Source organism: Gadus morhua, chromosome 6, assembly GCF_902167405.1.
Source record: "Gadus morhua chromosome 6, gadMor3.0, whole genome shotgun sequence".
In the NCBI taxonomy this organism is placed as follows: domain Eukaryota; kingdom Metazoa; phylum Chordata; class Actinopteri; order Gadiformes; family Gadidae; genus Gadus; species Gadus morhua.
Window position 1 is genome coordinate 3,921,083 of NC_044053.1, and position 12,247 is coordinate 3,933,329.

A 12,247-nucleotide genomic window follows, 5' to 3' on the forward strand; every position below is an offset into this window, starting at 1 on the left:
ATGAGCACCGTTTGCTACAGAGTAGGCTGGTAGACGATCTATCTAGCACACATCTAGGTGGACACGCCCACTTGTGATGTCATATGGGGCAGATTTCCAAAACGGCTTTTAAGGCTAATCACACTCACACCTGATGACTGCATCCCCAGCCACCCCAGCAATACCATCATTAAGTTTGCGGATGATACAACAGTGGTGGGGCTCATCTCAGGTGGGGGATGACACTGCATTTAGGGAGGAGGTCCAAAGACTGTCTACATGGTGTGCGGAGAACAACCTCATCCTCAACACCTCAAACAGCAAAGAGCTGATCATGGATTATAGGAGGAATCGGACTTCAGGTTCCTGGGCATACACCTTCAGGAGGAGCTGACCTGGACAATAAACACCAAGGCGCTTCTGAAAAAGGCCCAACAGAGACAGGATCCTCAGGAAGAGCAATCTTCAGGAAAAAATGCTGTTGACCTTTTATCGCTGCACCATTGAGACTGTCCTAAGCTACGGCATCTCGCTGTGGTTTGCCAGTTGACAGTTTCTACCTTAAAGCTGTTTTTTCTCTAAATAACAGTTATAAATTATTGGATTATCATGCCAATCTGACCTTTAAAATTGGCTGACATTTTAAGGTATATATATTTGTTTTTGAGTTCTTTAACATTCTCTATATATTATATATAGATATTTTAAAAATAACCCTTTTCTCCTTTAGTTTTTTGTTTTAAAAAAATATTTTGAGAGCCTCTACCCCAGTTTCGTTGCACTTTGTGCAATGACAATAACAAGATCTGATTCTGATCTGAGTCCCTTAACTGTCATCAAATAGTAGTAGTCATAGACACACGCACACACACACACACACACACACACACACACACACACACACACCTAGTGATAATTAAATAAAGTTTGCATCACGCGCTGACGACATTTGGAGATAGGAAAAGTGTCAGAAAGATGTTGCCAGACAAACGGAAATACCAAATGGCTAAATACATTTCTACCACTTTTTTTTCAATGGAAAATAAGCAGGAATGAATGAAGCACTTTTGCAAGAACATAGTGATATGTAGTCATTAGTCAGACATGAATGTAATTTAATATTACCGTTTTTGCCAATTGCTTGAACACTATAGACACATGCTCAGACCAAAGTATCACAACTTGATATTTTTGTTACAATACCTTAAACACATGTAACCATACCTTAAACAAAAGAGCTGCTTTGCACTTTAGTTGCAATTGTGCAACACACATGCTCCTTTCTGCAACACTTGCTCCTGCACACTACACACTATTTCACACATAGAACACCTAATTAAAAAATGAAATCTCAGCGTACCATTGGGAAAACACATCTATTCAAAATACAAAACACATTGGTTAATTGAAATAAAAACATTTTTTCCCAAAACTGAACACCTACCAGCCAGCTACAAAAAGGCCAAAGGGCAATTGTGCAGGTCCCGTGGCAGTGCAGGGGAAATATATCATTGTGTGCCGCCATAAGCCTTTGAGGGTAACTGCACCATCATGAAAAAATGGGTCCCTACAATACCAAACATATCATCACACTTCTAGATGCACTTCATGATGTAGCTGAACAGACAGATCAGAGGAGCCCAGGTTTGTTGTTGTCTGGGATAATATTAATTTCCATCGGGCTGTTTTGGTCCGGAACTTGTACACCAACCATAAACAATTTGAAGTCGTACATTTCTAAACCCTATAGAAGGTTTTTTTCGGCTTGAGGATGTAGTGTATATGACCGCCAACCACATGCCCGCATGTATCTTCTGCAGGCAATGGACAGACCTGCGGAGACATTGAGGTAAGGGCAATCCATGGATGGATTCGGCACACAAGGCGAGGATCCATAAGCCCACCCACGGACAATTGCCGTGGTTTTCTGTGTTTATGTACAGTACAGTTGTGCATATTTTGTTATTTTTTGTTATATTTTAGCTTAAACTGAATTTACTGAACTGTAAAGTACTGTACTGCAATGTACAGTATTGAGTATTCAATTTTTTGGTTGTTTTGAAAACGTGCCTTCTATGGAATCAAATAAAAACAATAAATATGGAAGACTGCAGTGTTTTATATAAAGTAGACTAGTGTGTTGCTGCTGTTCTGCAAGTCTATTCATATGACACAAGTGTGTTTCATTTTGGCATCAGGGTGACATTTTGACAAAGGATTGTAAGGTTTCAATAGGAGAGTTTCAATTTGACGTAGATGTGAATGGTATATTACTCAGTGTTGTGTCTTATTTGCTTATGTGTTGAGTTTTGACACAATGAGCCAAGTTTTGCAAAATGTGTTCAAGTAATTGAAAAAAAACAACTGCAAATGACAGGGCCACATTTCTTCAAATTGATGATCAACATCAAGACCGATTGGTCGGCTGGCCCCTCTGTCTCACTTCTCAGTCTTCCTGAACCAGCCCAAATCCAGTTCTGCATACATAACCCAGGGACCAGAAACCAGGATGTATTTTTGTTCCGTAACGTACCACCTTTTCAGTAAATGTCCTGGACATTTCTGGAGAGCCTATCTGTCCAGCTACACATTCCTGAATCCCTCCAAGCTTGAACATAGCTCTCCAATTGAGTTAGAACTATTTCATGGACAAAAGCGACTATTGAATATTTGCACACGGGCAAAGCAGGGAGCATGTGATAATGTGTTTAAATGTACATCTTGGTTTGTAAAGAGCGCCATACCCACAACTGATCAGCTGTTAAATCCTTCATATTTGCCGGTCTAAGCCTTTCAACACATTGGACTTCCTCTGGTTTTCAATAGTCTTGCTTTGCTAAGCACTTTCTCACACGTGCATCTGGACATGACCTTTGTCACCCACTACTGGGACGCATAAAAAAATGTTGTCCTCGAGCTGAAATGGTGAAATGGAAACTATAGCGCCTCAGAGTGAGAGTTAAAACGTACAACCTGACCGGAGCTCCACCGACCACCGCGGCCTTCTGAAGCAGTGACAGACACGGATGTGATGAGGACAGAAACAGAAAGCTGTGGTGTTCCTCGCATGGCGGTCCACGGGGTCCGAGGGGTCCGGGGGGTCCGAGGGGTCCCAGGGGTCCGAGGGGGTCCGAGGGGTCCGAGGGGTCCCAGAGGCCCGAGGGGGTCCGAGGGGTCCGGGGGGTCCGAGGGGGTCCGGGGGGTCCGAGGGGTCCGAGGGGCGCGAGGGGTCCGAGGGATCCGAGGGCCCCGGGAGGTCCAAGGGGCGCGAGGAGCCCGAGGGGCGCGAGGGGTCCCAGGGGTGCGAGGGATCCGCGGGGTCCGAGGGGTCCCAGGGGTCCAAGGGGTCCGAGAGGGGCGAGGGGTCCGAGGGGTGCGTGCTGGACGGGAGCCCGGAGTCCCTCCTGGGTCTGGAGGCTGATGGAGATCCGGATCGGCAGGTCACCATCGACCGGCTCAAGGGATGTGCGGCCGAGCAGAGGACGGTCACTCCTCCAGAAGCACGCAAAATACAATGTTAACGGTTCAATTCCAGTTTTTGAAAAAGACGAACTGAGGTGAGTCAAACATTGAGGAGGAAGTCATTCCCTGATCGTTTGGTGACACTGACCTCTGTGCGGTGGGGATGTCGTCGGCCTTGAAGATGTAAAACATGGTGTTTTTATGGTACAGTTTGAACTGCTGCCGTTGGGCAGGGCCATACTTCTCCTCCCTCAGGAAGAACCCCAGCAGGGGCTGGCTCTCCAGCGCCGCCACGTCCTGGGGAAACAACACCAAGACCACAGAGAGCACTGTGGGACAACATTACCCAGAATCCCATTCTCTAAACCCGCAGTGGGTGTGTGTTGTACGGGGCAATGGGTAATGGGAATTATTTTGGTGTTTCTTGTTTGCATGTTAATTGTTTTACTGCACTTATTTCAGTTTGGCTGACCCTCTGCCTACTAGTGCAGGAGGAGCCAGTTCCCCCTTTGGGTAAATATAAAGATCTATTCTATTCTAGGTTTTCATCATCACTGAAGCTGTCTCATCACTGTCTTACACATTAAGGCAGACACAGATGGTGTGATCGCGATTCGGTAACTCACTGACAGCGTAGGTGTATAGCACTTTGTCCTTGATGACGAACCACAGTCTCTTCCACTGCTTCTTGCTGCCCTTTGACCCGCTGAGGTAGCCACTCATGGAGGTGATCTCTGTGTTGGCAGACACCTAGAAGAAGACAGGAGAAATACCCACAAAGGTGCACATGTAGAAATCAAACCTCAATCAAATCCAATTGGACCGACTGGTTCCATGGGTCTGGGGTAAAGTAATTGTGAATAAAATACCCTTATTTTCAAAAGGATGCCGGTGTTTGCATTGCTTTGTGACCAACCTCTTTAAGTGCAGCTGGAATTGTCTTATATTTCTTAGAAAACGGTCACCTGGACAACGGGACAATTTGGTATGATTATCATTTGTTAAATCACAATTATTTTAGCAGAGTTGTGCATCATAAGATCCCTCCCCTCTTCCTGTTCTCCTGGAGCTTGGTGAAGCAGTGGTCACAGACGCGAGCCGGCTGGTTCTTCAGGTACTCCAGAGAGAACCTGTTGTTGGAACATGCCGGACACACCACCTGACGACACATGATACGGAGGACTCTCAGAACCGAACGACAGAAGCCAAGCTTCCTTTTTGTTCCCACAAATTCCCTGAACCTTGAACTCCAAAACCAAGTTGGTGAAAATAATAAATATAAAAATATCCAATGTTCAATAAATAAATAATATAACGTAAATACATAAAAAATATATAAACTGGGATAATATTTTCATTGTTGTTCCCTGCATGTTTCACTTGCCAATATGTCACATATCAGAATTAACCTTTGGCTGGTGGGTTAGGTGTTAATGCTGACCCTCAGAGCAATAGAGAGCCAGTGATCCAGACCTGCTGTCGAGTACTACCACAGACACACGCTAGGCAACACTAGGCTAACTATGTTAGCAGCGGAGTGGCACTGGTCAGTCCTCTCCTTCATCCCAGCCAGAGAGCACGCTGTTGAGTTTATACTGGGCCGGCTGGACTGGTGTGGTGTACATAAGCGCGTCGTTGGACTGCAGACACACACTACGATGACATCAGCAGGTCAACAAACACACACACACACACTAAAAAACACAATGGTACTCTAGCGTTAAGTGGATGCATTTGTAGTTATTAGCTACTACTACTGTCGTTAGTGGTAGTAGCAGTAGTTGTCCAGCAGCAGTAGTTGACAGATAGGCTCTGGCGCGTCTATCTGTCCAGCTACGCCCGTGTGTCAGCTTCAAATACACCGAAATAGTAAAAAAGAAGAAGCACTACCAAATAGAATGAGGTTTAACCCAGGGGTCCTTTTTAAATAGACGCACTGTACCAGTATAGCTCCGGTTGTCTATCATTGTCACACACACACACACACACACACACACACACACACACACACACACACACACACACACACACACACACACACACACACACACACACACACACACACACACACACACCCCATCTGAAGTAACCACATTTATAAAGTGTATTCATTCCATATTGAGGACAAGTAAAAGCTTTATTGATACTTTATGGAGACAAAGCTGTCACCCTGTCCGAGAAAAGGAAGAGGAAGTGGGGAGATGACATCATCCCAAGACAGCAGACCTTCCTTCACTTGGATATGAAACAGGATCTTAAACAAATGCTCCTTCCTCAATAGCTACAAATCAGATGAGATATTGTTCGGTTACAGTCAGGAGAAGTCTGCTGTGTTTGGTAGGCTAAGAACATTTCTTCACAGGTTCTTACATTGTGTAGAACCAGTGAGTGTTTTGTCAGCAGGGAAAAAGATTAACAGTAGTGCATCGGACATGAGCAGCACTTGTTTGAAGAAGAGGCTGATAACTGACCTGAGAGTTTCCAGTGTACAGTGTGGACTCCTCAGTCCAGCAGAGAGCAGCTTAACTCCTGAATCGTGCAGATCATTGGAACTCAGGTCCAGGTCTCTCAGACTAGAGCAGTTGGAGCTGAGAACTGAGGCCAGAGATTCACAGCATCTCTCTGACAGTTTACAGCCATTTAACCTTCACACCAATAAACAGGAACATGTTAGGAACTGTGATTGAATGTTATGAGAATTGTTACCAGTCTTTTTACATACATGAAATAGTAAATTGTATGAATAAGCTAGATCTTTAAATATTAAGAGATGGATGTCAAATACATGTTTAATTATGAAAAAAGTTATCATCATAATAACTAGTTTTCGCTCACGCGTTGCATGCGCTCAACCTCTGGTTGTAATTAAACCCATAGCAAAAAAGTTGAAACCCCAGTCAAAAATTTAACAAATTTCTGAGCGCATAACAGAAATGCATCAGACATGAGCAGCACTTACTGGAGTCTAGAATAACCTGTTTGAAGAAGGGGCTGATAACTGACCTGAGAGTTTCCAGTGTACAGTGTGGACTCCTCAGTCCAGCAGAGAGCAGCTTCACTCCTGAATTCTGCAGATCATTGGTACTCAGGTCCAGCTCTCTCAGACTAGAGGAGTTGGAGCTGAGAACTGAGGCCAGAGCTTCACAGCATCTCTCTGACAGATGACAGCCATTCAGCCTGCACACAAAATAAACAGTTAGGAACTGTGAGTAACATGTTAGGAACTGTGAGTAAACTAACATAAATCTTCAACTTATTACATAATGAAGGAATTTTACTAGATACAATCATTTTCACTTAATCATTAGATGTATACATGTCAATTATGTATTGGATGTAAAATGTGGAATAGATGTTTAATTGTGTTTTCAAAATATATTTTAAAATGAATACTACTATATTCTAGTATTCTGTGAGTACGGAAATTCATTATACCTTAATAGTACACCTGCAAGATGTTTTATATATTATTGTAACTTTTACATTCTACTAGTATGTTTATTTTGTTGTGAGTAGAATAGTATTACATGTTCTTATTTAATATAATATTAATATAACATAATATAAAGCAGTTATGAACCTACAGTGATCTTTGGCATATTATTTCAACCTTATATTCCAGGTTCATGTATATTGTGTGTATTGTAATACATGTTATTAATGAACCTACAGAGATATTTTGGAGGCTTTGACCACTGGCAACAGCCTCAGAAGACCTTCCTCTGAGGCAGAGTATTTCTTCAGGTCAAACTCGTCCAGCTCCTCTTCTGATGTCAGTAGGATGAAGACCAGAGCAGACCACTGAGCAGGGGAGAGAGATTCTCTTGAGAGACTTCCTGATGTCAGGTACTGTTGGATCTCCTCCACTAGAGAACGGTCGTTCAGCTCATTTAGACAATAGAACAGGTTGATGCTTCTCTCTGGAGAGAGATCTCCATTTATCTTCTTCTTGATGTAAGAAACTAATGTGATGTAAGTTCCCTTATTGGTCAGTGAGCTAGTTCCTGTCTGTCCCAGCAGACCTTTCTTAATCTTAGTGATCAGTGATCTACTTTTTTTCCGTCCAAGCAGACCTAGTAGGACAATCTGATTGGTCTCCTCAGAGAGGCCCAGGAGGAAGCGGAGGAACAAGTCCAGGTGTCCGTTCTCACTCTGTAAGGCCTTGTCCACAGCATGCTGGTAGAGATGGAGGAGTTTATCTTCACCAGAGGTTGATGCTTCTTCTGAGAGCAGATTGACCCCCGTGTTGATGAAGGACAGAAAGACATAAAGGGCAGCCAGAAACTCCTGGATGCTCAGATGGACAAAGCAAAACACACTTTCCCGGTACACCCCAAACTCCTCTTTAAAGATCTGGGTGAACACTCCAGTGTACTCTGAAGCTGATTTGATATTGATGTCACACTCTGCCAGGTCTGCCTCGTAGAAGATCAGGTTGCCTTTCTCCAGCTGGTTAAAAGCCAGTTTTCCCAAAGAAACAATGATCTTCCTGCTCTCTGAACTCCAGTGTGAATCTGTTTCAGGTTTCCCATGATACTTCCTGCCCCCCTGTATGGACTGAACCCTCAGGAAGTGGCTGTACATCTGAGTCATGGTCTTGGGCATCTCTTCTCCTCTTTTAGATGTTTTGAAGATGTCCTCCAGAACTGTAGCAGTGATCCAACAGAAGACTGGGATGTGACACATGATGTGGAGGCTTCTTGATTTCTTGACGTGGGAGATAATTGCGCTGGCCAGATTCTCCTCCCTGAATCTCTTCCTGAAGTACTCCTCCTTCTGTGGGTTGTTGAACCCTCTCACCTCCGTCACCATGTCAACACACTCAGCAGGGATCAGATTGGCTGCTGCAGGGCGTGTGGTTATCCAGATGCGGGCGGAGGGAAGCAGGTCGCCACTGATGAGGTTTGTCAGCAGCATGTCCACCGAGGTTGGCTTTGTGACATCAGTCCAGGTCTGGTTATTCTGGAAGTCCAGAGGAAGTCGACACTCATCCAGACCATCCAAGATGAAGATAACTTGGAACAGGTCAAATCTGCAGATTCCTGCTTCTTTGGTCTCAATAAAGAAGTGCTGAAGAAGTTCAACCAAGCTTAACTCTTTCCCTTTCAGAAAATTCAGCTCTCTGAAAGTTAAGAGAAATGTGAAGTGTATGTCGTGGTTGGCTTTGCCTCCGGCCCAGTCCAGAGTGAACTTGTGTGTTAAGACGGTTTTACCAATGCCGGCCACTCCAGTTGTCATAATTGTTCTGATTGGATGATCTTGATCAGGTAAGGGTTTAAAGATGTCTTCACATTTTATTGGTGTTTCCTCCTTGGCCAGTCTCCTGGAAGCTGTTTCAATCAGTCTGACCTCATGTTCCTTGTTGACCTCTCCACTGCCTCTCTCTGTGATGAAGAGCTCTGTGTAGAAGTCATTCAGACATGTTTGCTGTCCTTCTTTAGCGATACCCTCAGACACATACTTGAATTTCTTCTTCAAACAAGACTTAATTTTGCGTTGGCACCTGAAAGCAGCAGATCCTAAATGAGAAAAAAACAGAAGACATCAGATAGTGGATGGTGACATCAGTGGAACCATGTCAATAATTCCCGTAAAATTATCAACTTCATGATATTTAGTGGCTTCATTACTTGTGGTTACAGAAGCTGGTCGTGACAAGGACTGGATCATTTATTTAGAAGTTTGTGTGTTAATTTCAAAGCAATATGATTAGTCTAAAAATAATAATAATAACTTGAAAATGCATTTCCTGAAGAAAATGAGCGAGAGTGCTGTAGTGTGTTTTATGTTTTAATAAAGATAGTTTAAGACGTAAAGAGATGTAAAATGGCAAGGGAAGGGATCAAGTGAAGGGATTTGAACTTTGAATTTGAGTCTAAATGGAGTAAACAATGTAAACATGCACACCATTTAAAAATTGTAAAATGGTTGGAAACAAATAAAGTGACCGCTGAATGAAAAGCGCAAAGCATTCAGCGGTGCTGTATCTGAAACATCTAATGTATTGCCCTGCACTGCGTGTGCGCGTGTGTGTGTGCGTGTGTGTCGGTGTGTGTCTGTGTGTGTGAGATAATATGATATAATTGTATATATAAACCAGAATTGTTTAATGGTTTGAACGATGGTAAATGGTTGAAAAAGGATTGAGTTACAATCAGTGGTGGCTGGTGATCAAAAATGTTGGTGGGGCACAGTAATAGACAGGGGGTCTGGTGTTCCCCCCCCATAAAATAAATTGAATTTAATAGATTTGATTTCCTGTATTCTGGTGCATTTTGGGGATGGCCACTACCTATTTACCTACTATTCATTCAGATTAATAGCCTACATCCTGTCTTTCAGGGCCTGGACAAGCTTACACTGCATACAGACATACTTTATGGCCATTCCACCAGCCATTTCCATTTTACCCATTGATATCTGATATTGATATTGAAATCATGATCACTGTCCTATAGCGTCCATTTTTTGTGAGTCTCAATGTCTACTTCAAATGCAGTTAGAAATATGGGACAGTTGCTTCATTTTGTTTATATGCTACAGGCCGAAAGACTAAATTAATATGTAACTTACTTGCCCCTTTTAAGTATAACATTGCTTGGGGAGTCCAATTCCTCCACTGAAAAGGGTGGAAAGTGCTTACAACTCTCTGCTGGTTAGCGATCTATCTCTTCTCTGCATGTAGTTTTTTTGCGCGAATGCTGCTGAGGGAGGTAGCCTATTTGATTGATTCGTTGTATTGTCCTATCATGTGGTGATAGCAAAAAAGAAAAGCGATACCATTTGCCTGGGGCGCAAACTGTTGCGACCCGAGGGCAAATTTTCTTGCGCCAATGAAAAGTTGTCTCTGCTTGATAGACAGCAAAAAGCTAGCGAGCTTACATTGACTTCAACGTGGCCGGCGCCCCTGACTTGGAGGAGGGCTTTATTTCGAATGACCAATAACTAGCCTAGCCCAAATCATTGACGTTCAGACGCTTTAAATGGTTGCTGGCATTGACAAGTATATCACACAATTAAACGAGGATAAACGCTATGTATTTTTTTGATTTATTTCGTATTGATAATAGTTGATTAATAGTTAGCAGATATATTCAAGTGAATATTTCACGGAGGGGCGGCGCCCTAGCGCCCTCTATTGACCCACCGCCACTGGTTACGATGTCAAGATAATATTTTAAAAGTAGAATATCTTAAAAAGTGGTAAATATTAAAAAAATCTGAAAAGAAGCGAGCGATTCCAAGCTATTCTGAATATTTTAAAATTTGAATTTAGTTTCTAAGTGAAAAATTGAGGAAGGAGATAGGTCCCAAAGTTTGTAGAGAATAATAAAGAAATTTAGAAAGAAAGAATAAAACCTAAGAAGAACAATAGTTGGGCGCTGCATGCAGCACTCGCCTAATAATGATAGTGAATAAATGGAAAGTGACTTGATATGCAGTATAACAAGATAGTTCTGCATCTCTTCCATTGAGTTATTCTTCTGTTGATTTGCAATTTAATGTTTAACATTCTTTAACCTGATAGACCCACAATAAACCTACACATCTGAATCAAACCATTTAACCTGATATCCCTAATATAACCCTACATATCTGGATCAAACCATTGAGCCTGATACACCACAATAACCCTACCTACCTGGATCAAGAGCCATGAGCGCATTTGAATCTGACGAGTTGATATTTTGACAGCACGTCTGCAGTCTCCGATGAGACAGCTGCACATGAATTACAAACTGCAAATGGCTCAGTTTATGGCCAAATAATATGGCCCAATTCACACATGGAATAAGGTTTTCTTCCACAACAGAAATACTGAGTCCTCAAATAAAATCCTAAAAGTTATGGGCATGTACATGATGTCTGTGTCAAGAAAATATGTGTTTGCTGTACGGTGTTTGCAGATGCATTGATTTAAGAGTACAACTTATTACCGCTGTATCAGCTGATCTTTCCCAAATAATTTAACAAGCAAGTTTGGCTAGATGAGAGAAGCAAAGTGTATGCGCGAGGTGCAAGCAAGCAACATTATGCATGCGCCCTTAAAATAGCATCTGAATAACGCGCCACTGACTTTAAACCAGGTATTTTCTGGTTTGTGGCGCAAGTGGTTTATGAAACGTCAACATAGCAACAAGGAACGTTTGCGCCAGAACACGCCTCCTCCTTTCGCCGAGCCGCCCCTTGGGGCGCAAGATCATTCCCTAATTTACCGACGCGTGGCGCAGGAGGGAAAAGCACGCTCTGCGCCAGTTGCAAACTAGCGACGACACATGCGCCAGTGATTAAGTCAATTGCGCCGGATGTAAGATAGGGCCCATAGTGTGATTTAGTCTGAGCAGTGCAAATAATGAGTTTCACGCTGCTCTTCAAAATAAGAATTCATTCACTGTTTTTAAGATAAGATTATCATCTGCATAATTGTGTCTACTGTCTCCAAAATAAGAGTCTCTTACTGTCCCCCAGTGTGACGGCCAGTTCCTCCTCGTTCATCTCCATCAGGCAGAGCTTTGTGATGTCCACCACTCCCTCTGTGGCGCGCCTCCTCTGCCCCTCGTTCTTACCATCCACCTCCTCCTCCTCCCTCTGACTCTCTGAGCATTGTGGGTAATCTGGGAAGAGATCCCTCCAGAGCTTCTTCAGCTCCTTGTCTAGGAAAGCGTGTGCGTTCTCCTCAGCCCTCTGGAACAGAACAAACATCAAGGAGAACTTTACTCTGAACTCACTGAGGACATCAGAAGCATCTGTCCTGGATTCACTCCCCGCTGGTCTAAAGAGGGAAGCCTGGAGACTATTAGCACCA

General features: G+C 43.2%; 1 protein-coding gene across 1 annotated transcript; it reads right to left on the bottom strand.

The window, feature by feature from the left end:
* Positions 1-359: 359 nt before the first annotated feature.
* On the bottom strand, positions 360-12,033 carry LOC115545768 (NACHT, LRR and PYD domains-containing protein 3-like; the record flags this gene model as incomplete). The annotated part of the gene is made up of 10 exons (XM_030359195.1): positions 360-399; positions 2,958-3,383; positions 3,590-3,738; positions 4,072-4,191; positions 4,535-4,571; positions 5,874-6,086; positions 6,445-6,618; positions 7,112-7,463; positions 7,515-8,960; positions 11,901-12,033. Coding segments are annotated over 10 exons (3,090 nt in total), but the record flags the coding sequence as incomplete, so codon positions are not given.
* Positions 12,034-12,247: the final 214 nt, after the last annotated feature.